Source organism: Gigantopelta aegis, chromosome 6 (assembly GCF_016097555.1).
Source record: "Gigantopelta aegis isolate Gae_Host chromosome 6, Gae_host_genome, whole genome shotgun sequence".
Taxonomy (NCBI): domain Eukaryota; kingdom Metazoa; phylum Mollusca; class Gastropoda; order Neomphalida; family Peltospiridae; genus Gigantopelta; species Gigantopelta aegis.
In genome coordinates this window covers 98,110,505-98,136,337 of record NC_054704.1, presented here as the reverse complement: position 1 = coordinate 98,136,337, position 25,833 = coordinate 98,110,505, and the positions used below count along the sequence as shown (strand labels likewise).

General features: G+C 37.4%; 1 protein-coding gene across 1 annotated transcript in view; it reads right to left on the bottom strand.

The window, feature by feature from the left end:
- The window catches only part of LOC121374820 (QRFP-like peptide receptor), a 40,503-nt gene that overhangs the window by 5,626 nt on the left and 9,044 nt on the right, over positions 1 to 25,833 (bottom strand). Inside the window, exons 2-5 of the mRNA XM_041501932.1 lie at positions 6,760 to 6,881; positions 1,886 to 2,009; positions 1,114 to 1,316; positions 89 to 215 (exon numbers count right to left, since the gene is read on the bottom strand). Of these exons, the coding sequence (XP_041357866.1) occupies positions 89 to 215; positions 1,114 to 1,316; positions 1,886 to 2,009; positions 6,760 to 6,881 (576 nt within the window). The remainder of the gene's footprint in view (positions 1 to 88; positions 216 to 1,113; positions 1,317 to 1,885; positions 2,010 to 6,759; positions 6,882 to 25,833) is intronic.

Sequence of the window (25,833 nt, the reverse complement as noted above, 5' to 3'; positions counted from 1 at the left end):
TATACAAAGTACGTTAAATGTATTATTGTTGTTTCTCATATCCGGTTTTCAACGGCAAAAATGCTTGGTGTTTAGTATATCATAATACCTGTTTTCTGGTGCTATCGTCGTCAGACGAAAACTTGAGTGTCTTTCGTTTGACAACGGGTGTCCTTTCTGACGTCACTCTGTAAGGACTATTGTCAGGTGTTCTTTCTGCGGGAGAAGACATGGTCCTGAAAGATACAGCAAACGGAGTTCACATTTACAGCATGACTGCAGGCAAGACATACTACTGTGTGGGGCGAACACCGGATATTGATACTGTCGTGGAAATACATCTTTCTACGTATTATCTTGGTATCGCGTTTGAACTACGGTAATAAAACTGCTTTAACATTATGTATAACGGATATTTAAGCAATTATAAACATATGATAAAGATTGTTAGCAAAAAGATACGCCAAATTGTTAATTTTGAGTAAATCATTTAAACGTCGTTCGAAAATGTAAAAATAATTGGTAAAGTAATTCGCCGTACAGAAGCAGTTTAAATGTTCAGTTATGATGTTAGGTTTTTATAATAATAATAATTACAATTATTGGACAACAAAATATACATTAAATTCAATATCTTGTCTAAATAAAATCCACACCGTCTTCTCAGAAAAGATATAATATAAACATGTATTCGTATAAGGTGCTGAATATCTTAAAACTGCCATGTTAAATATTAAAATATGGAGGTGGTGGTGGAATACTGGAAAACGAGCCCTTAATGCCATGATCGCTGGAAGGTTTTTGCAGCCCCAATTTTTAAAGGATAAAACACCTTGAAACATTCTTAGATGCACGCCTGTTTCCTGTCATAAACAGAACTATCAACGAAAACTAGCTTTCTAGGCAGTGACAGTCTATCAAAAGAAAAAGCACATATTAATGCTGTATGATAGAAGTCGTAATCTTGTTAAAACACCCCTTTAACTCTTCTTCTGCAGAGATACGAGTTGTGATTATTGTAACGGTTTTATCCTTCATATTTTCAGTACAATCACCAGCTATGCATGTCATATTCGCGTCATGTCCACCACACCCATCATCCCCTAAGAAGATTTCTGCAAAATCCAAACCTACATTCCACTGCGCATGGCCGATCTCCGGTTTGTCATGATCCACAGCTCGAAGCAGATGCTGGCGTAGGCGAACGACATGATGACGACCGGGAAGAGAAGCATGATGGACAGCATGTACAGCTCGTAGAGCTGGCTGTAGGTGGTCATGTCCCAGTTCTTGACGCACCAGTAGCCAGTCCTCACAAACCCCACCAGCTTATGGATCTGCAACACAACACAAACACATGTGAAGAATTAACCCAGTAGCCAGTCCTCACAAACCCCACCAGCTTATGGATCTGCAACACAACACAAACACGTGAAGAATTAACCCAGTAGACAGTCCGAACAAACTATTTAGAACCTTTTAGAATTAGTGAATTGGACTCTCTCTCTCTCTCTCTCTCTCTCTCTCTCTCTCTCTCTCTCTCTCTCTCTCTCTCTCTCTCTCTCTCTCTCTCTCCACCTTGCAATAGTCTGTCAAATCCTGATAGGAAAGTCAGAACTATAATATATAGCCACTAACACGAACGTCTAATGTCATATAAGTGAACTCTAAAAATTAAATTGTGGAGTTAAGAGTACAGAAACTGTATTTTTATCAAAATATCCTCGTATATAAACAGGATAGGGTTAGAGGGCAGTCTGTCTTGGACAGAGAGGCCGGCCAAGGCCGGCACCTGTGCCCACGACAGGCGTGCGCTACAACAGCTTGCTCTGAACGTGCACGTAAAACCCTTTGACCTTGACCTAGAGGGCAGTCGAATAATCTTACACAATGTGGAATGACGTACCCTCTGAAAGACGATGGGGACGGCCAGGAATACCGACAGGATCCAGACGACGAGAATCGTGCGTCGAGCGTTGCCCACTGTACACACGTACTTCGCTCTCATCGGGTGGAGTATGGCGTAATACCTGCAAACACCAAGCGTTATTGTATTAGACTGCAAACCAAGTGTTAAAATTATATTAGTCAGAAACCACCGAGGTTTATATAAACTATATAGATGCATAAATTAGGCTGCAAAACCAGTTTAAAAAATACCTTAGTCTAAAACCACCAGAATTTATATACCTGTATATATATTTATATTAAGCAGCTAATTATTAAACTGTAAATTCCATTCAATTTTGTGTTAGACCACAAAGACCACATTTTGATTATGTTTGGCTGTATACATTTTTTTATTATATTAGGCTGCAAACATACTTTATATTACCGGTAGGCTGCAAACAAACTATATTACTGATAAGTTGCAAACAGCATATGCCATTTGCATATAATGTACGTTTGCAGCCTAATATAATAACATTTTTCTATTTTTCTGCAGCCTAACATTATCAATATTGATAAAAAAAAAGAAAAAAAAGTCACCATGCAAACGAATATTGGTATTTTAAGATTATTCAATTTAAAGTCACCAAAACTATTTATATTCAGCTAAAAACGAACTTTAAAATAATAATAATAATAATAATAATAATTATTATTATTAATAATAATAATAATAATAATAATAATAATAATAATAATAATAATAATAATAATGATAATTATTATTATTATTATTATTATTATTATTATGAGACTAAAACTGATTTAATAATGCTAGGCTGAAATGTTTGTTTTTTAAAGTACATCTCTGCTAACATTTTATTTTATTCCTTGTGGAGATGTAGACCAGTATGAAGCATTATTAAAGACCCGTGCTTTATGACGTCACACATATACAATTTGTACGGCGTTGTCATGACATTGCTGTCTCAGAATCTATTAGAGTTTCGAGTTTAGACTCTAAATTTTTTATAAGCACACGACCAGTAGATATTTTCGGCACTTGTCTTTAAATAAGGGTAACAATAATACAGCTTTTTCTGCTGTGAGGTGTCGACGTTGTGGCGTGTTCTTGCACTTAATTATTTAAACAGTAATTTAGAGCGAACAAAATGACAAGTATCGTTATGAAACAATGCTTAACGAATCCTAGCCCAATGACTGTTTTGGTAGTTTCCATACATGCATGAAAAACCACAGTTTGTGTATATATCATGAGTCAGAATTTACTAAAACGAACTTTAGAAATCATCGGTGATCAAGACTTTTTAAAATAAACAAGTCAAAAAAGGTTTACTGACCACTTATTTAATTTTACTGAGTATATTTCTCTGTGATTTTACATATTATTCTATGACTAGTTGGTGTTATATTCCCCTATAGCGTGAAAAATAAATGAGGGGAGTGATTAATTGCTTTCCTAACATCGCTTATGGGGAACCATTTAAGATATTACCATAATGTTTGTTTGTTTGTTTCGTTTAACAACACCACTAGAGCACATTGATTTATTAATCATCGGCTGTTGGATGTCAAACATTTGGTAATTGTGACATATAGCAGGGCTTCTAGAATTTTTAGAAAATCCACTAGCCATGGGATCAGTAATTTAAAAATCCACTAGCCATGGGATCAGTAATTTAAAAATCCACTAGCTATGATTCAAAATTTACTTGCCTTACTTTAATTTAAATAAATACAAATATTTTACTAACATTAATAATCGGTTATGTCACTTACAGAGGGAATAAAGCTTAAAAACACTAAAATTGGGTTGGGGGTTAAGGTAGGATATTCATATTATAAAATAGACTTAAATACAGCATATGACGTTTATTGTTACTAGTCGTCGGGCATTGCAATAGTAGTTATTTACTAGCCCAACTTTGAATATCACTAGTCATGAGAGTGGGACTACCATAATCTAGAATCCCTGCGTATAGTTTTAGAGAGGAAACCCTCTATTTTTTTATTAGTAGCAAGGAATCTTTTATATGCACCATCCCACAGACAGGATATCACATACCATGGCATTTGATATACCAGTCGTGGTGCACAGCCTTGAACAAGAAATAGCTCAGTGGGCCCACCGACGGGAATCGATCCTCAAGCGAACGCTTTACCAGTGGGCTACGTCCCGCCCTGATACTATTTAAACTCACCAATCTTTTTTAAAATTAGCTCTACCTGGTAGATCTAACAGCATTGCGTGGACTCCCATGTCCAGGTGACATTTCATCTATAAATAACAATTCAAATATCGACCAATTACACTTCGCCGTTTATAGCGTTATTCGGGAGCATACAAATTCTAAAAATATCGGGCGAGACTATTTATGTAATAGGCGAACTTGTTGGTCTATTTCAACATTAAAAAAACGGGGGGGGGCGGGGGGGGGGGGTGAGTAATAAACTCTGGATTGTATACTAGTATAAACAGATTTTATGGCTATACCATTACGGGTTTTGTTTCATCTTGAAACGAATTTTATATAAAATTTTATATTGAAATTTTTCCGGTGTAAACGGAATGCAAGTCCTTAGGAACAGTTGTCCGCCCGGACTTAATCTCCTAGGTCTAATATACCTAGGAATGCATGTCCTAGTACTTACGTTCCTTAGGAATACTGGTCTGACTGCCAGGATACCAAGTCCGGACCGGACTTGCATTCCTGGACAATTAAAATTAATTTGGTCTAACGTATGACATATATCAGACTCTGGACTCTGATATCTTAGTCCCAACCAAGCAAACCATCGATAAAAAAATATGTTAAATGGTTTTTATTACGGTTTAGCAATTAATAGAAATATCAATGACTAAGAGTGGGTTTTAGCAGCTCAATGGGCTACTACACCGACTAAAACAAAGCAGTAAACCCCTGAACAATGATCATACTGTCAATAATATGCACACACAATTTACAAATATACTTTTTAAACAGACTAACTAATCATGACACTTTTACACTTGACAGTTTTGGTTACAATAGACATTCGGGTTCCCTTTTTGGGAGAAGGGGTGGGGGGGCAGGCTGATTTTTATTGCCCGAATGAAAAGAAAATGTCCGAATCTGGAACACAACGTATATTTATATTCGCATTACTACCAAGACGCTATATAGGATTCCAAACAAATCAGTCTGCATTTTTACATGGATTACAACTAATATTGTGAGTAGAATGATGAACAAAAAATTGTGAAGATTTCATTTTTGCCCGATCGTGTCCATTGCTCCCCCCCCCCCCCCCCAGCACTTGGGGGAGTGCCCCCTCCCCCGACCCAGTCTCAAACGCTTATGATGTTCCTTAACGGCCAGATATAATAATACAGAGACCCTTTCCCCAACTCGTCTCTTATGCTTATGATGGTCAAAACTGCCATTAGGCAGTCAGTGATAATTAATTTCAAGTGTTGTGATGCTATTTTTTATTTTTCTTCAATAAAAGGCAGTTGTTCATGCTTATTATTCCTGCTATTTTTATATTGTAGTAAATGATCATTATAGTACTAGTTATTAGTACTAATTACTAGAACTAAGTTCAGTGTTCAAAGTTTTATTTCAGGGACTTTCGTAATCATAAGCAAAACATCGGAAATAAATTCCAGAGGACTAGGAATACTAGGATTGAAAGTCCTGTGGACTGGGAGTACCAGGAATAAAAGTCACACGGACTTACATTCCTCGGAATGCAAGTCCCACAGACTAGGATTCCGAGGAATGGAAGTCCGATCGGACAAAAATTAAGAAAATCGCAATTAATCGGATTGTGACTTACTGTCAAAATATAAACTTATAAAACATATTATTAAAAATTATGTTAGTGTATATAGAAATTGTCTTTTGTTGTTCTCCAAATGTTAAGTGGGTTTTTTAGTTACTCGTTTTCATTTACATAATGTATATGTTTTTAAAACAATTTTGGGCTACATATTGTTTTGTTTTTGTTTTTTTCATACATTTCTTCGTTTTGAACACATGAACATATAGCCTACTTTATATCTGTAGTTGCATTATATACTTTTGAAAATAGCAAGATATTCGTCCTACTTCAATATGCTAACAAAAATGTAAGACGATTACAAAAATTCACTCATGTGTCTGATCCACAAGTCTATGACGTAAAAACAATATTAAGTTGGTACTCAAACTTAAAAATATTTTTTCACAGATATAAACCCAGAGTAATCTTAAGAGACTCGCACATATATTCATCACACTACGAGGGAAGGCTGCCAAAACCTCACTTTTTTTCTCGTGTCTTTCTGACAGCTCGTGCAAATTGCAGAGTTTAACAAACGGACATCTAATTTGCCGGACTAGTATTTCTGTCACTGCTGTAGAAGGAATTTAAGTCAAGTAGGAATACAAGTCCTAGGATAAAAACAACGTAAAAATAAACCAGGTATGAAAGTCCGGGTAGGACTATGGTTCCTAAGCTATGGAGGTCCGATAGGACTACTGTTCCTACGGACCTGCGTTCCTTTTACACCGGCATACTTCGTAATTCACCCGAATCATTTTGTATACCCTCAGCATAATCCCGAATGTTTTCAAATTCTTTTTAAATCACTGGCATGATTTTGAAGTAAGGTTTTGATTGGTCGAATGAAAGGTCATCTGGACATGAGCTCCAACGGGCTGCTGTTAGATCCACATGCAATAGTGGAGCTAATTTTAATTAGATTGTAAAATCACATGCTAAGGAAGCTAACACAGTTACTCTCCTTGTGCCAGTTTGAGAGGAGTGATAGGTAGTGAGTGATAGCTCCCCTTAAATTTCGAGGCTGGATGCAGACGTCTGCTTGTTTATCCTTGTTGAACCCACCGTTCCAAGCTCATGGCAGTGAGGGTAAACACGGAGCAGATGGCCGACACGTTCTGTAGGTAGTGCACTCCCTTGCATAGGAACTCTCCGAACGTCCACGTGAACGAAAAGAAGGCAGCAAACTGTAAAGGTAAAACAATTTAAAATTAAACAGAACAATTTGTAATGAACAAGACTTATAATTTGTTTATGATTATTTTTAATTCTAAGCAAATTATTCAACGACTACTGATGATTCTCTAAATGGGTCTCTAGACATAAAATAATTACAATAACTGTTTTTGCACTTTTTGTAGGTGGTAGTCTGTTGTTTTGTTTTTGTTTTTTGTATTTTTTTTTTTTACCTGTAAGCAGTCTCATCAACAGTTTAGGAATATAATATTTCACAATATTTATTTAATGTATTTGATTGTTTATTCATTTATTTAATTGTTTATTATTATTTAAAAATTGTATACTTTGAAAACATGTTTGTTTAAAGTTTGGTTTGTTTAACGACAGCACTAGAGAATACTGATTTATTAATCATCGGCTGTTGGATGTCAGCCATTTTGTAATTCTGATATATAGTGTGTCTTAATAAATCGGATCTAACTCGACTTCCCTTCACAATAAAGATATGACCAAAGTTTTAGTTTTTCAGTGACCAGAACATCTTTCATTTTGCTTCGACGAATCGAAACACTGCTGACAGCAACTTATTGCTCTCAAACTGACTTCTAACAGACAGAAATGTGTAGACAAAACGTTGCTCACCAATGTTAGATTTTTCAACTTATGGAAAACGAAGTGAAATATTAGTTGTTATTATTATTGTTCTTGTTATATCTTGTTCAATAAGAATGCCTATCATACTTCATTAAGCTATTAACAAAATTGTTTATCGTCTCACCTAAATCTTTCCCGTCCGTCGCTTTGCACTAATGTATCGAAATACGTAAACCTCCAGGGTCCTATTAACGCCAATTTATCGCTGAAGTTATAGCCATAAATTGCAATCATTCCACATTGTGATTTATCCAAGACCATTTGCAACATCTGTCCAAGACGGCCTTGTCTGGATTGTGGCAATCTGACGAACATAGCTTCAATAACTATTTATTAATCATGTCTAATGAAATTCCATATACTCGTGTACACCGAATTCGTTGTGATCTTCACACCATAGGAGATACGTGCTATTACCTTTTCGTCTAACTGTACGGAAATATCTCCATAAATCAATTTAAATTAACACCAAGAATGGGCTGCTTGTGACAAATGTATTCCATAAAAGGTCCCAGATTGACTAATCATTAACGGTTAGAAGTCTGGTGGGAGGAATTGGCTGTTTTAAAGCAAAATAAATTATGTCGACCTTGTCAGTAAGAATGCGTCTCCATTCATATAAATTCTCAAGGATATTTGCACAATAAATTACAGCACTGATACATCTAATTGTAAAATTCAGTGGGCGAGGGTCTCGTAATTACATTCATACCGCAGATTTTATCAAATAGCTTCTGGTTTTTGTTTATTTTATTTGCTTGGGGCTTGTGTTTTGATATTTATTGTTTTTAAAAATTATTTTTGTGGGGTTTTAAAAAATTATTTTAACTAATTTATTTCTATTGGTGTGCGTATTTGTTTTATTTTTGTTTAATGTTAAAATTCACCATAATACTTTTAATCTGGAAAATACACAATAAAGCTGTATATGGCTGTTTGATTAGGAATACCAATACTAAATCATTTGTGTGTCATAACCTTTCTATTAAGCCTATGTTGATAACGTTGTTATTTCGTGATTATACCGTCTCGCTGCCGGTACGTTCGATAAGCCTGTGTTAACAAAACTATACAGTCTGGTAAGTACAGGGCTTGTCAGCGCCGAGGCGGGGCTTTGTCTCACCTAAAAATAGCTTCATCTTTAAATTCCTTTGACCGATATTTCAGCTTAAAGACAACCAAAAACCTGAATGTTTCCAAACTGAATGAATTTGTGACAGCAGTTTACAGCTAATTTTTTCATTTTTATTGCAAAAAGTTGTAGATAATATGGTCTCATTAATTCTTTTTGTAAGGTTAGCGTCTGACAAGTATAAATAAATTATAGCCAAATGAAATTGTCTGCTAATATTGACTGCAAAAAAACTGCTGTCAACGAGATTATCCTGTGTTTGCTGCATTGTATGATGTATTCGACTAATAACATTTTAGAACGACTACTATTACATATTAAATATACGACACACAATGAAAACGCAAAACAGATATTTTTCAATATTTTGTCGTGATTAATGAAAAATATATTTATTGGACTTAAAATAACAATTTATGAGAGGAAGCCATTGATTGGTACTTTTGTCTGTGGTTTTAATCCTGGTTTTGTTCTCGTTACACATACAATAGCAGAAACACACAAAATGGTGTGAAATGCGTTCACTACATGCTCAATCATGCTGCACGCAATGCACGTGAAATGCCAGTATGTAGACACATAAAAGTCACGTAACGGTGTCATATTCCTCGTCACATTAAAGAGACATTCCTGACTTTGCTGCATTGTAAGATATTTCCGACTAATAAAATATTTCTACGATTACGCTTACATATTAAATATATTGTCTTGTTTAGAATATCAATGTCTGTATATTCATCGTGTGTCTGGCCGTCTTAATATTTGTAAGAAGCCCAAACTGGATTTTGTCTTCAAATAATTTCGTACGTATAAAAAAATATATTTTAGGAAATAAAATTAAATTTAACCTCGTACAAATATTAGAACGATCAGAAACACGTTTAATATACAGACACTAATATTTTATGCAGAAAAATATATTTGATATGTAATTACAATCGTTAAAAAGTCTGTTAGTCGATAACTTCTTAACAAATGCTTCAAACTCAGGAATGTCCCTTTAAGAATGCCACGACTCTGAGAAGAACAAAGGGAGCGAGCGTTGGGCATGGTTCAAGGGGGGACTTCGCAAAGCCAAGTTGCTAGGACCTTCAGAGTCCATCCATCAACTATTGGACGACTTTTTGAACGTCATCAACAGACCGAGAGTGTCCGTGATCGACCTCGACCTGGTCAACGTCCCGTTACGACCCCACGCCAAGATCAGCAGATTCGACGCCACCACCTCCGTGACCGGTTCAGAACTACGACGATGACAGCAAGCAACACGATAGGACGTCATGGAAGGCCTATCCATCCGATGACGGTCATCCGTCGACTCAGAGCGGCTGGACTCAGATGCAGACGCCCATACAACGGTAACATCATTACACCGCGACATCGTACTGTGAGACTAGTTTGCTCTCCAGAATGGTAATCATCCACCAGCCTTTTACCGGAGTATTGTTTTCTCAGATAAGTCCCATTTCTCTGTCTCCTTTGCCGATGGAAGAGCACGTGTGTACAGGAGACTCCATGGAACGGTACGCTGACAGGATTTGTGAGGGAACGTGATCGATTTGGCGGCGGTTGTCTGATGGTATGGGGGACAATCAACTGTGATTTCAGGAGTGATCTCACCATTGTCCACGATGCCCTTACAGCCCAGCGTTATGTTGACGTTATTCTAAGACCAGTTCTCCAGCCACTTTTGCACGGTCACCGAAGACTAGGAGGTCCCCTTCTGTTTCAACAAGACAATGCCCGTCCACATACTGCAAGAATTACCCAGGCATTTCTGCAAGAAGCCGGTATCACGGTTATGAACTGGCCCGCCGTTTCACCGGATTTGAACCCAATTGAACACATGTGGGATGAATTAGGACGTCGTGTACGTCACCGCCAGCCACCACCGCGTAACGTCGCTGAGCTTGCACAGGCGTTGCAGGAGGGGTGGAGGAACATTCCTGTGGCTTATTTGAGATGTTTGTACCAATCCATTTCCTCGTTGTCTTCACGCATGCTCACGGGCCCATGGTGGACACACCAGATACTGACCTTGATAGGGGGGGGGGGGGGGGGGGGGGGGGGGGGGGGGTTGAACTTTTCGATTACGAATGCAACTCGATTACTGATGATAACTGGCCATGTTTCCATGAGAATGTATCTCATGAATACCAGTCATTAATGTCATATTACATTATTCATCAATTCATTAATAGTTTGTGGTTATTTGCAATGAAAAGTTATTTAAGCGTTTTCATTGTGTGTCAGTATATATCTTCTTGTTTAGAATATCAGTGTATGTATGTTCAATGTTTTTTTTTTTATCATCGTGATATTTGATTGTAGCCCAAACAATGTGGTATTTATCAAATGAAGTTTGACCTAGTACAAACACTAAGACGATCAGAAACACGTTTAATATACAACTACTAATATTTTCATTATTAATATACTATCGAAAACACCACACGTGAGGCTAAGTGACAGCACATCGGACGCGTTCTCAGAATCGTGGTAAATTCTGGTTGCCCATGACAGCGTACATATATCCTCCGATTTATCACTAAAATTTACCAATGGAAAAAGACTTGTATGCCAGTTGTATTAGAATTGTTTACATACCGCTTTACTTGCCATTCCTTTATATGTTCATTCATTAATTAATTTTAACTTATTTGTTCGTGTTATACCCAATTACTGTTCAAGCAGTGTCTTGGGTACACACCTCAGCTATCTGGGCTGTCTGTCCAGGACAGTGGACTAGTTGTTAGTGAGAGATATGTTGGTGTAGGGGTCTTGCAGCTCCCCAGTGAGCCGTTAAAGCCTGCTATGGTTGTTGCCCGCCACCGGGGTGCGAACCTAGTTGGCTAGTACCCTTAAGGCTGGTGGCTGGTGTGTTCAAATTATATTTCAAAATGATTACGTACATTCTTAAATGATTGTGACATACATGTACCTCATAAAGTTCAAATTTGTTTTATTTAACGACACCACTAGATCACATAGGTTTATTAATCATTGGCTATTGGATGTCAAACATTTAGTAATTTGTGACACATAGTCTTAGAGGAAACCCACTATATTTTTCCATTAGCAGCAAAAGATATATACACTTTCCCATAGATAGGCCATGCCATGCAACTGCCTTTGATATACCAGTCGTGGGGCACATATCTCATAGGGCGTGACCGATCTAACATTAATGGCAAAGCAATTCATGAATAGTGGCACTGTAATATAGGGCCATCTGCAGTTATATATAAAAAAAATGCAGTTCTAAACTAATGTGCACTACTTTAGTAATTTCGGGAGAGGGGTTAACTACCTTTCTTACCCCCTTCACAAATTAACCTGTCAAGGAAAACAGGTTAGGTATAGGCTTACAATACCATTCTGTCAATACTAATACCAATAGGAAGAAGCAGACAAATGGTTTACTGGGAAATTTATTGGAACACGCCATTTTATTAATTTAGAGTGTTCGTGCGAACATTCTCAACTCGATCTACGAATTGTGTTTAATATTGATGACAGTAAAGTATCCTTTCCCTCAACAATTACTTTGTAGTTTGTATTAATGAATGTGGCCTACCGAAATATGAGGTCTATTTAACCTACTTTGTCGATGACCCAGAGACGAAGTGTTTAATATAGAACGTTTTGTTACCGGTTTAATAATTGAGGATGGTTAAAAAGGTTTGTTTTGTTTAACGACACTGCTAGTGCACATTGATTTATTAATCATCGGCTGTTGGATGTCAAATATTTAGTAATTTTACATATAGAGAGGAAACCCGCTACATTTTTTTCATTAGTAGTAATTTTATATGCAATAACCCTACAGACAGGGTAGCACATACCACGGCTTTTGATATACCAGTCGTGGTGCACTTGCTGGACATTAAAGGCATATTGTCACAGACCACTGACCTATTTAATGGTCTAACAAAGTATTACCTGAACAAAAATTATTTGATTTGTCCCTAAATGTAATTCATTCAACCATCTTCATAACTACCATACTCCATTTATTAATGGTATTTTGTAAAAATAATTCAATTATGGCAATGGTCCATAATTCAAAAACTAAAATTGCCGAGAGGGTTGACATGGATTTCATTCCATCATGGTTCAGTTAAAGTAATGCGATAGCTAGATTTGTTTTCCAACAATTAATGCATTTTTTATTTATTATCCATTTTTAGAGAAATAAGGTCCTTAAATCCGTGACAGTATACCTTTAACGATGGAATACACAATTTGTTTGTTAAGTTTCAGATTAAAGTCTATAGGACTCTCAGTTTGGCCAGCGATGAAGTTAGACGTGGTTTCGTGCGCTCTCAACTTATCCCCCCCCCCCCCCCCCCCCCCGATCGCTAGTTATGGATCGCTGTTGGAGTACCGCGTCGCGTACACCGGGTCACGGGCAACCGTGACCTTGGTGTATGGCGACGCGGCTACAGCCAAGAGGAAGGGAACTAGGAAGAGGAAACGTGCGCCAGGGGCGGCTCAGGCGGGGACAAAGCTGGCGGCTCAATCGCCTCCCCCACCACGACCAAACCGGACGGATCGACGGGAGGCGACTCGCCAACCAGCCGGACCGACCAGCGTCACCTGTTCCCGCTCGTCGTTCGTCTGCGTCGAGACCCCCACCCACGGGGGGCTCCGCGACGGCGACTCTGGATGTTGGGGCTGTCAAGAGGAAGGCCGTGACCTCCCCGGAGGACCAACCAGCCAAGACGCGGCCTTCTACTTCCTCTTCGGGTGACTGGAGAGTGGCAGCGCGGAAAATCAAAGGCCAGTACTCTAAGTACTTGGTGGGAGACATCACGGACCCCGACAGACTGCCAGGCGGGGTCTACGAAGAAAACTTCAAGACGTTTCCCGATGGCCACCAGGTCGCCATCCACACGGTCAAACTACGGGGAGTGGAAGCTATAGTAGTGACGTCGCGCCGGATGTCGAAATTACTTTTTTTCTTTTCTTTTAATATTATTAAATAGTCCGATCCTCTCTTCTTTCTCTTATTTAATTTTGGACTGTCCTTCTAAAATGCTCCAAATTATATAAATATTCGACCGAGCAGTCAATTTTTTATTTTTTTTGGCTTGTAACCTTTTTATTTTTTTATGTATTAACTTCTTTACTAATTGCTATTTTCAAAATTCTGCCCAGTTTCTACCACCCCCCCCCCCCCACCCCCCTCTCCATCCCGAGTCAGGCCACCGATCTTATCGGAGGTCGGACTCGGGATGGGCGTGTTCGAAACCCTAGTGGTATATGGGCACGTTAAACCAGTTATCATCATCATCATAAAGTCTATATATTTTAATTTGACCATTTATACAAACATTTTAATGTTTTTACTGTCACGTCATTTTCTATAACAATTCGCTATGCTTGCTATCTACATCACATAAACAAAAAAGAAAACACCCCCCCCCCCAAAAAAAAAAAAAAAGATCATTTTACTGTCTTGCGTCACAAACTATTTTTAAAAAAATATTGCGACAGACATTTGTGTTGCATCTGACACGAAAACGTTAATTGCGATATCAGACAGAGTTTATTAAAACTGTATTTGTGATTGCATTTTGAATTATAAATGATCTTACAGTATGGTGAAGTGAGCTTTAATATAATTATGTCCTGGCGATTCGTAAATATCTTGTCTGGCCCGACTCGCTAATTGCAGTAGCAATAATAGAGAAATATTAATAGATTGTTGAAGACAATCGACGCCACACATAATATTTGAATAAATAACTCGGGAATATTGGAATTATAAATATAGTCATGTTTATTACGACTAGATTCCTATCTTATCAATGATGGAACGACATCCACAGCACAAAAATACACATCGGCTATTGGACGCCAAACAAAGGTAAGCAAAATGAATGACTGTTTAACAACATCACAACACAAAAATACACATCGGCTATTGGGCGTCAAACAGAAGTATGAACATGATTATTTCTATCTTGTCATGTCCTATCATGTTGTAACAAGTGTTACGAATTCTGCAAATACACAAATCTGGCAAATTGACTGTCGTTAGCTAGATAGGGCTGTCGGAGAAAGATGAGTTGCACAAAGAAATCGAACTTGCTAGAAAGAATACTCATTGTATAACGTTACGGTGTGTTCGCGCCATTGTAAAGCACCTAGCCGTCGGTCATCTAAAGATTCTTAAGTATCCTTTTAGCTATTAAATTATTTATTGTACTTTTTATATGTAGACTTTTTATATTTCAAAACAAAAGTTAATCAATAATCAGCGGGAAGCCGTCATTATACGACTTTGGCACTGTACCTTTAAGCGAAACACAAAAGTACGTCATCGTCATCTTGGAAAAAATGATAGCTAGAACTTTCGACTTTACCGAAGCGAGGAAAAAAAATTGGGTTCATTTCAATGCATTATGTTGACAATGCTGCAGTCCTTAAAATATGCATTAATGTGAGAAAAAACAAAACGAACAACGCTCACGTCTATTACGCTTTTCGCACCCTATTTGAAAGTCAGTTTTCAATAGTGTTATTATTCATATTTTCAGCGAGTCACGTTTTGCAAGACTAAAGGGATTACTTTTTTTGGCTTTAGCTTTGTGGTCCATTTGCATGCTTTTGTTGCTGTTGTTACTGCCGCTGCTGTGGTAAATTGAGATTATTATAAAAAATGCCTCTATAAATGGCGACTTTTTAGCTATGACGTATTTACTGAAGAAACAGCTCTCAAAAAGTAATAGTATATTTTTAAAAATATTTTTGAAGGGAAAGAAATATTTGTTGAATGACACCTCAGCACATTTTCAATTTTGGATGTTTAATGCCTAATAAATTCTTATTACGACGCTTGTTCGGGAGCAAAAATCGTATGAGGAAAGGCGGTAGGGGAGTGGGATGGATCTTTTACATATCACGGCCTTTGATGTACCAATCGAGAAGCACTGGTTTAAACGTGTGTGTGTGTGGAATCAGTCCACATAGGGGCTAAATATTGCACCCCAAGATTTGATAAATACGCAAATAATAATTATTTCTAGACGTCAGTCATGTCAACAGTTTTGCATATGCTGTTGCGCGTCCAAATGGTTGCAAAAACACTAGAAATTGAGTAAGGGGCATATTTCAAAATACTCGTTTTGGTGAAATTTAAAACGTTTCCCTTGATTAACCAATGTTTTTTTCATAACCAAGAAAAATGTTTTAAATCTGGGTTAGCTGCTTTACTTCTCTGATGAACACTTTGTTTTCTATAGGCACTTTAGTTTTTGTGTTGGATGGAACTAAAATTTCATACATTTCATCAGTATAATTTTATTGAACACGTTATACCAAACCTAGATACATATTTAAAACTGTTTTCTGCATCATTATACTTCATTAAAACATGACAGTCATATACTTCATTAAAACATGACAGTCATGACTGTTAAAGGGGCATTCTTGACTTTACAGACATTTAAACATGACCCCTGCTAACAAGCTTTCAATGAATAAAATTGGATATTAATTTCATTTTCTTTCTTAGAATATTAATATTTGTACACCATGTGTTTCTGGTATTCCTAATGTTTATAATAAGTTTAAACACGATTTTAGTTAATATGTACGAAATTATTGAAGGCAAAATCTAGTTTGAGCTGTTACTTTTAATTTTTGGGTCTGCTGTGATCACTTTTGAAATATACCCTACGTATGATTCGGGATATATTTGTGGCAGTTAGAAATGTAAAAAAAAAATGCTTCACCCGAAGTACGCATAATTGTTTTAAAAAAAAGATATAAATGGAAAATACATAGCAATGGACAGAGCATAATTTGATTCCTCAGACGTACTACTGGTGAAGCGTCTGTAAATAGAACGCTGTGTACAAATTGCATAAAGATTGCTGCTAAACTCCTCTTGTCAGCTGGCAATAAATAACGTTTCAGAGCGAAACGGCACCAAGCGAGATAATTCTTAAATGATTTTTCAGTGTGTCTGGATCGGATGTTTGCCTGTCCCAGGCTCATTTGTCCATTAATAGTTTTTAGTGGAGACCATTTTTTCTTCTTGTGACGTTGCTAATTTCCATATCTATACAATAAACGAATGCAATCCCCGTGGCCCTGTTTAGACTTTATTGCAAGTGTCGCTGGTAGACGTGGCAACACAAAGACAATTTTCCAAGCCACTGCGCAAAGACTCATTATTGGCAACTATATTTAAAAGTATTTAAAATAATTACTCTGTTCAGTAGCCCGATATAAATCACAGACATGGCTATAAGAAATATTCGCTGAAATTATTGTCGGTACACACACATCATACGGTTATTGGGTTAGTAAAGGGTTTACAAAATGGTATGATGTAGTGAGACCAAAAGTTATTAATTCAGGAACACAATAAGTACCATTGTATAGGCAGGTCCAAGTGCAGAAGGTGAGCGGGGAGTGTGGTGGGGGGGGGGGGGGGCTGGGATCGAAACACCCTCCTGTTACAAGAAACATTTATCTTTTTTTCAATGTATTTCCCGAGACAGCATGACCCGACTCTCCTAAAAACCTTCGCTCGCCAGTCCGTATCCCCCCACCCCACATGCATAATGTCATGTACACGCATCTGACTTGATTTAATCGAGGGCTGTTATGTGTCTACTAAATGGTAAATGCGAAATTCTGGTCTTATGAATGAAAGAGGAAACGACAGACAACACGTAGGCAATTGGAATGAATGAATGGATCGTTGATGACACATCAACACGAACAATACATTGGGTAATGGTTGTCAAACTAAGATAAATTTCTAAATGAAGTGATATAAAAATTTAAGACTCATATTAAAAAGTGTAAAGATCTGGGTAAAACATACAAACATCACATATAAAATTCAATATCTCCTAGAAATTTCAACACAACTTCAGGATGGAAACGAATGTATCAAGGATGCAAGACTAGTGGTCTTTTATATGCATATATATATATATATATATATATATATATATATATATATATATATATATATATATATATCTGTCCATGGAGCATATGGCCACAGATTCTACATTGAACCCAACAGATGCTGGAAGTGGTGTACATTTCCCAATACCAATCACCGTGTTCTAAATGACAGTGCGGCTAATCAGTGGTGGTGGGGCAATAAGATGTACGAGAGTTCGTAAATTGCATGTAACATTCTCACCGAACCTCTGTCTAGACTTGTTTTGTCATTTGTCAAACGACGCCATTTATTTTCTAATAACTCAACTCGGTGGTGTAACGTCCGACTGGGTCCGTGGAGTAAACCCCTGTTAATGGATCCATCTGGATCCGTCTCTCTCCAAATTCTGCTCTACGCTTTAAAGGGGCCTGTCAAAGTTGCATAATGGCAGCTTCCCATCAAATAGTGTGTCTGTCTGTCTGTGTGTGTGTGTCTGTGTGTGTGTGTGTCTGTGTGTGTGTGTGTGTCTCTCTCTCTCTCGGCGGGACGTAGCCCAGTGGTAAAGCGTTCGCTTGATGTGAGGTCGGTCTAGGATCGATCCCCGTAGGTGGACCCATTGGGCTATTTCTCGTTCCAGCCAGTGCACCACGACTGGTGTAACAACGGCTGTGGTATGTACTATCCTGTCTATGGGATGGTGCATATAAAAGATCCCTTGCTGCAAATCGAAAAGAGTAGCACATGAAGTGGCGATAGCGGGTTTCCTCTCTCTCAATATTTGTGTGGTTCTTAACCATATGTCTAACGCCATATAACCATAGATAAAATGTGTCGAGTGCGTTGTTAAATAAAACATTTCCTTCCATCCTCTGTGTGTGTGTGTGTGTGTCTGTCTCTCACTCTATGTATGTCTGCCTATGTGTCTGTCTGTCTGTCTCTCTCTCTCTCCACCTTGCAATAGTCAGTCAAATCTCTGTGTGTGTGTGTGTGTGTGTGTGTGTGTGTGTGTTTCAAATGTAAAAGTGCGTTTTGTTTAGCAATACCATTAGAACATATTGATTCTATTCATCTCAAACATTTGGTAATTATAACAGAAAACCCGCAAATATTTTCCATTAGAAGCATGGTATCTTTTACATGCGCTATCTCACAAATAGAATAGCACATACCACAGCCTTTGATATACCAGTCGTGGTGCACTGTCTGGAACGAGAAATATCTTAATGAGCCTACCAATGAGGATCGATCCTAGACCGACCGCGCACCAAGACAAAACAATCACCACTGAAGTGCTACCCACTACGTTTGAAATGTAATGGTTATTCTTAAACAATTGAAAAATTACAAACAAATACTATCTTTTAAACGCGTGGTGTCCGCCTAAATGTTTTCTACCCATTATTCTATGACGGCGAAACTCTGGCTTCTGAATTGATGGATATATGAGGTAAATGTATCTGTTTATTTTCTATCTTTACCAAGCAGTCTTCAGGTAGCACATTACAGTTTCGATTTAGCCGAGTTAAATATACAAAGATTGTGTTTGGTATAGATCATTTTTACAAAAATAACTTGACAGATTTTAGTGAAATATGTCACTTTCAATAATGATAATGCATCTTTTAAACGTACAGTTGACATTAAAGGAACTGCCCTGAGTATGCTGTCATGGTAAGATGGAGTCTTTTGGCGACTAAAACTACATATTAAATACATTGTTTTGCTTAGAATATCCAACATGTTTGCGTCTGCAGTAGTCATTGTTCATTTTCTTCGTGATATATATGTATATGTTTTGAACATTATTGAATGGTAAAATCCGGTTTTGGTTACTACAAACATTAAAACGATAACAAAAACCTTGTTTATAAATGCAGATACTGATATCCTAAACAAGAAAATGTCTTTAATATATAATTTTAGTCGTAACAAAGACAGTCCGTATTATTTAATAAAAATCCCGCAATCATCTTTCCAAACCATTCGACGATGCCAATTCTATTTCCATGGTATGTGCTGTTTTGGGTTTTAAAAAACCCAAACAAACAGTACATACAATGAAAATAGAATTGACATCGTGAAGAAAAAACAAACGAGTGGTGTTAAATAGATAGGACAGATGAAGCTCAGTCGTCATGTGATTGGTGTCAGATCCTAAATCAATGTCCATGGTATGTGTTGTTCTGTTTTTTGGAAACATACAGTGCTGATACATAGACATAACTTAATCGCTAAGACTACCCAAATGAAGTGTGATACGTCACAACACAGGCATATCATGACACTAATTTATTTATGCAATTTAAATATTATTGATAGAAAGAAAGAAAGAACGAAGGAAGAGAAGAAGGAAAAGAAGCAATGAAAGTTCTCTGTGTTCGGGGGCGGGACGTAACCCAGTGGTAAAGCGCTCGCTCGATGCGCGGTCGGTCTAAGATCGATCCCCGTCGGTAGGACCATGGGGCTATTTCTCGTTCCAGCCAGTGCACCACGACTGGTATATCAAAGGCCGTGGTATGTATTACCCTGTCTGTGGGATGGTGCATATAAAAGATCCCTTACTGCTAATCGAAAAAGAGTAGCCCATGAAGTGGCGACAGCGGGTTTCCTCTCTATATATGTGTGGTCCTTAACCATAATATTATGTCTGACGCCATATAACCGTAAATAAAATCTGTTGAGTTCGTGGTTAAATAAAACGTTTCCTTCCTTCCTTCTATGTGTTCGATAATCAGATATCAGGTTTTCTAAATTCAGAATACAAGCACAAGGCGTCCCTTTTCGATTAATTAGCAACAATTACCGCTGCCTTTGTTTCACTAGTTGTGAAGAACTGGCCGGTACGAGAAATATCCCAATGGCTCAGTTTGGACATTTTGGTTCTGTCCACTCGATGTGTTGAATTGTTGCGCATCTTCTTGGAAATTGTCTGAAAAACGTCCGGCGAATCTAATCAATTCCCGCGGCTTTCTCACGACGGCAAAGCTGTCACAATCCACCTGTCATTTGTTATTTACACAACGAAAACAATTTATCGTCTTTTGACTTCAGCAAATTCGTAATATTATTAAACGAAATTTGTCCAAGCAAGATAGTCGTTGATTTATGCGATTACGAAAATGGAAAATGAATTTACTGTAGCTTAGATCTGTGTTTGTGTACACAAGGTATTGCAACGGCTAAGGGAAGACGCTGTAATACGGCTATACCCACTTAATGGTTTTTTATGTTGTCTCATTCGTGGCAGATGAAAGTCAAGCCATCGCAGCGTCCATATACGAAGATATTGGCTTTCTTTCACACACGGATCTGCGTGACAATAATGGCATGAAATGTTTATATCGGTTTTTCACGCCAATACTATAGTAAATATGAAACTTGCTTTTATGCATGCTTTGTTAATTTGATTATTCCATTTATTTCCAAGATGCAGGTGTATTGATTTATGCGACGCGATATTAAGAACAAGGAATGGAAAGTTGTATTTTTAATAATGGCATTTCGACACGTGGTTGAAAGGAAAGTGATCTGGTAATTATACGCACTTGGACAGAACAGTGTAGGTAATTGCACTGATATATAAAGGATAACTGGTTATTGTCTTAAGATACCGGCTTTATCGTGCGAAGGTTCGAATGTGCAAGACTCCGCTGAGCGATATTCGCCATTCGACCTATGCCAGATAAAACTGATATCTTAAGACAGGGGCCGGTTATTAGACCCCTACCAACCGGAGGAGACTCTATGTTTCATCTCAGTCCGTTTGTCCCATGTATAGTTCCAGATGTTGTTTTCACAATGCATTGAGATACTGAGCTGAAAATGTGTGTATAGCTTTACCATGTACTGTTGCAGATCAAGTTTGACTTTCATGGCGATTTACTCATTTGTGTCAGTTATGTCCCCTTGAATTTAGGAGATATGAACATTTGTTTTCCAGACTTTTTTGCAATGCCTCAAGATACTGAGATGACATTTTGTATATAGCTTTATCATGTTCTGTTACAGATCAAGTTTCATGGCGATTTACTGGATTTTTTTCATAGTTATGGCCTTTGAATTTAGGAGATACAAAACGTGTTGGGCCCGATAGGGTACGTGTATCGCTTTAGCAGTACTCTCAGAATGCTTGTTTTATTTATCATGTAATTTTACACAATACGAAAAATAAATGAAACAACCATTTTATGTCACAACTTTATGTTTTACAGAGTAGTAGATACATGTACATGCGTACTGATTGCCGTGTCGCAAAATCGTTCTTATTCCAATAATATATATTTGTAATACTGAATATCTTGTTATTATTAAATTTATTTATTATTTTATATTTTAACATCACATTGTTCGTTTACGTTGTAGTCAAAGGTCTACATTCCAATGCTGATTATAAGGCAAAAATACTCCCGTCTAACATAAGCCGCGCTCGCATGATGTGCTTTGATCGCAGGATCGAATCTCCTCGGTGGACACGTTTTCTGACTGTTTCTCCGTTCAAACCTGTGACCCAAGACTGGCATATGAAAAGCCGTAGTATGTGCTGTCCTGTCTGTGGTAAAGTGCATACCAAAGATCCCTTGCTGCTAATGGAAAAATGAAGCGTATTTCCTCTGCGAGTTCTAGTGATGTCGTTAAACAGTATAAATAAAACTTCGACTAACTGTTCACACCTGTCGCCTTATTCAATACAAGGCCGCTGCAACCATCCATCGACGCCTTACTGCATAAAATGACCCTTTAATATTTCACTCATCTACATTCGTGTTTACACAGCTTGACCGTGCGAGTTGAGTTTTGACTATGCCATTTTAACAGTGATTCATGACTGCATGTCATCACAGCTGTATTTATTCCAATGAGCCCTGTCCTGTGCTAGGTTTGATTCATTAAACTAGTCTGCGTGTGGCAGTTCTCTTTGAACAGTGCAGGAAGGATTATTGTACGGTAAATGACATCCTCGGGAGTGGCTGTCCTCCTATAAATGATGCATTAGACAGATTCATGGAATCAACCACTATTTTGCCACATACCCATTCGACTGCATTGTGCAGAGATAGTTTTGACCATGCATAACGGTTTTGTCTTCAGATTTTCTAGACATTAAGGCATGTCAACATGTGATCATCTATTAAAGTGAAGTAGACGACCATCTGTCTTACGAACTATAAATCACCATTGACACGTCCTCCTCGAAACACTTCTGTTGATAGTAAATATTATTGGTGGTCATTTCAATGCATATGAACCAGGAAATATCCTTAAACAATTTGTTCTGTCAAAATGAATTGTTAAATGTCAGAAATGTTTCAGATTTGGCAGCTTAGTGTAACAAGCTAAGGCTAAACAAAATACATTTCTGGGCCCTTGCTTATAAAACTTTTAGAGTCCAGACTCAATCTCTAATGACGTCACACGCATACAATTTGTATGGCGTTGTCATGGCATTAGTGTCTCAGACTCTATTACAGTCTCGAGTCTAGACTCTAAAAGTTTTATAAGTAGGTATGACAAAGTTTGACGTCACTTTTCGCTGCATATCTGTCACCAGCTTAAAATTACTCACTTTTCAAAACAAATATTACAGCTTCCCAATGAAATATAGTGATATTAAATACATGTACATACACAGCGGTTTATCGTCTTTCCAACAGACATAATACTACACATGCTTGGCAGGCAAATCAAAACATAAATAAAACAAAAACAAACAAATAACCCAATCCACCAACAAATACCCCAGTAAAAACACCAACCCAACACTAAATAAAATAAAATACCCCCCCCCCCCCCCCCCCCCGACACACACGCGCCGAAAAAACAATAAAAACACATGTAACCCAGACGAACACGCATATTTTCTGTCGATATTTACAGTGGCATCACGTTATTATTATTATTATTAATTAATTAATTTATTTAATGAGCCTTTTTATGTTTTGCAAAGGTATTTTTTTTATTGTTACTCAGTTTGTTACATCCCCCACCAAACCACCCCACCCCCCAGAAAAAGACACGTCACCCCCAACATTAATTTTTCTTAAAAATATTTTAACAATCATTAATCACATTTGTATTATTATCATTTAAAAATGTATTATATTTTTCACCCTTTTATACTTTTTTCCAAATGTATTTTTTGTACTCAGCTTAAATCAAGAACTCCCCCCCCCAAAAAAAAACCCCCCCCCCACCCCCCCCCCCCCCCCCCCCCCAACTTTTTTTCTTCAAAATCTGTTCACTATCATTAAACAGACTATTTTCCCTATCGTATTATAATGGACTAGTCCCTGTTACTAGCTTTCGTCAGTGTTCATTCAAACGCCCATGTGCACTGCCTTTATCTTTGTTTATGTAACATTGTTTCAATATTTATGCATACGAGAAGTTGGAAATGAATGGGGGTATTGTTGCATTGTCCCGATAGACTAAATAAATATATTAAGTTGTGAAAACAACAATGTCCGATTTGTATTCCTTATTTTCCGATTTTACGTTTATAACGACTTTAGGGTTCATGATAACATTTTAAGATTATAATGGTATATGTTACCATTTTCCAGTGTCTTCAAAACACTATTACATATTCCAGAGTAATATTTGGCGTGTTTCGGTTCCATTGTAAAGTGAAATATACACATGACGATTAGTAGTTGAGTTTAAAGCCGCACACCCTAGTTCCATCCACTGATCCAGTGAAAATAAATTATAATTTGGTTAATCTACAAACCTGTAAGACACTTAGATCACGTTTTTATCAAATGGAGTGAAAAAGCAGGTTTTATATCGATAAATACCATGGGAATCCCCATGTCCCAATTGCTTGAAATAATTTTGAAAGTTAGTATTCTGATGTCACCGGAAGAAGCACAACAATGCCTACGTCACGACAAATTTCACAGACTTGGGGTGCGTTCGTTTCACCTCTCCTGGATATGTTCCAACTGTTCTGTCCTGGTCTTATCCCTAGAGGCACTGATTTTCCGGAATCGCGGACGGAATCGCGGAAATACCTATCTGAAACGGAATTCCCGATTTTTTTCCAAAACATTATTTAACTTTAAATAGCGCATTTGATTAATTAAAAATTATTTTTCGAACTAGAAATTATGGACACCGACATCTGCCTGTGCTACGCTACGACACTAGTACCTTTGTATGTTACGCCAAATGTAGAGTATCTAGACGTTTTACCAGTCGTGTTTTCTTCGCTTATTCCCAACGATATAACGGGAAAAACCGAACATTGTGAGCTAAAATTGTCCGATATTTACTCAAGTGAAAGATATGTTATGTTTGCTTATTAATTTTTAACATTTGCGGCATTGCCATATTTCCGATCTCACAAAGGAATGCAGTAATTGCATATTGTATGCCAGGCTTTGTTCAAAATAAATTATACAAGGGAAGTGATCGTTTGTAATTATTTCCCCTATCATATCGTAAAGAAAACCGAAAATGTCCGAAGTCTGTGTCGTGGCGTATTCGTGTTTAAATTTAAACCAAAAATAAATACAAACTACTGACATGTTTTACCTCATTGCATATTTATTTTACACCAGCAATTAATTGCGCGGTGTGTGCGTGTGTGTGTGTGTGTGTGTGTGTGTGAAACAAAAACAGAATTTGTTTAATACTGAAACGGAAAAAAACGGAATTTGTAACATTATGAAACGGAAAAGGGAAAAATCTGAAACGGAAAATCAGTGCCTCTATATCCCCTCTCCAGATATCGTAAGACTTAGCAAAATTATTTGTTTAAGGGTTTGTAACGTTTTGTATTGAGACACTTACTTGTCTGAACTTTATTGTTACTAAAAATGTTCACGAACTGTTAAGAAAAATCTCACAAATGAACAACAAATCGGATGTTTATTGCGCGAACCGTGCACGAGAAAACAAACCGAACTAAAATGATAACGGTCACGTGATATACCAACGTCTGTGACATTGAAATGGAAATATCCCCTCTAAAAATAGATTGGACCTCGCTTGCTTAACGGTTTTTTCTCGACAACACGTTTTGTGAAAAATGCATTTCGTGGTTTTACAAACATCAGGATTACCAAAAAGCACTTCAGGTGAATGGAAATGTGTATTCTAAATAATAAAATGTAAGTAAAGTGCAATTTTATTTGTGAAAAATGGGGTTTAATAGCGAAAAACAACGCCGTAATGGTTAACAAATAAACGTAACTAGGGTGTGTCCCTTTAACCGGCAAATCAGGGTTGCCACTCACAGGAGATTTCAAAATCCCCCGAC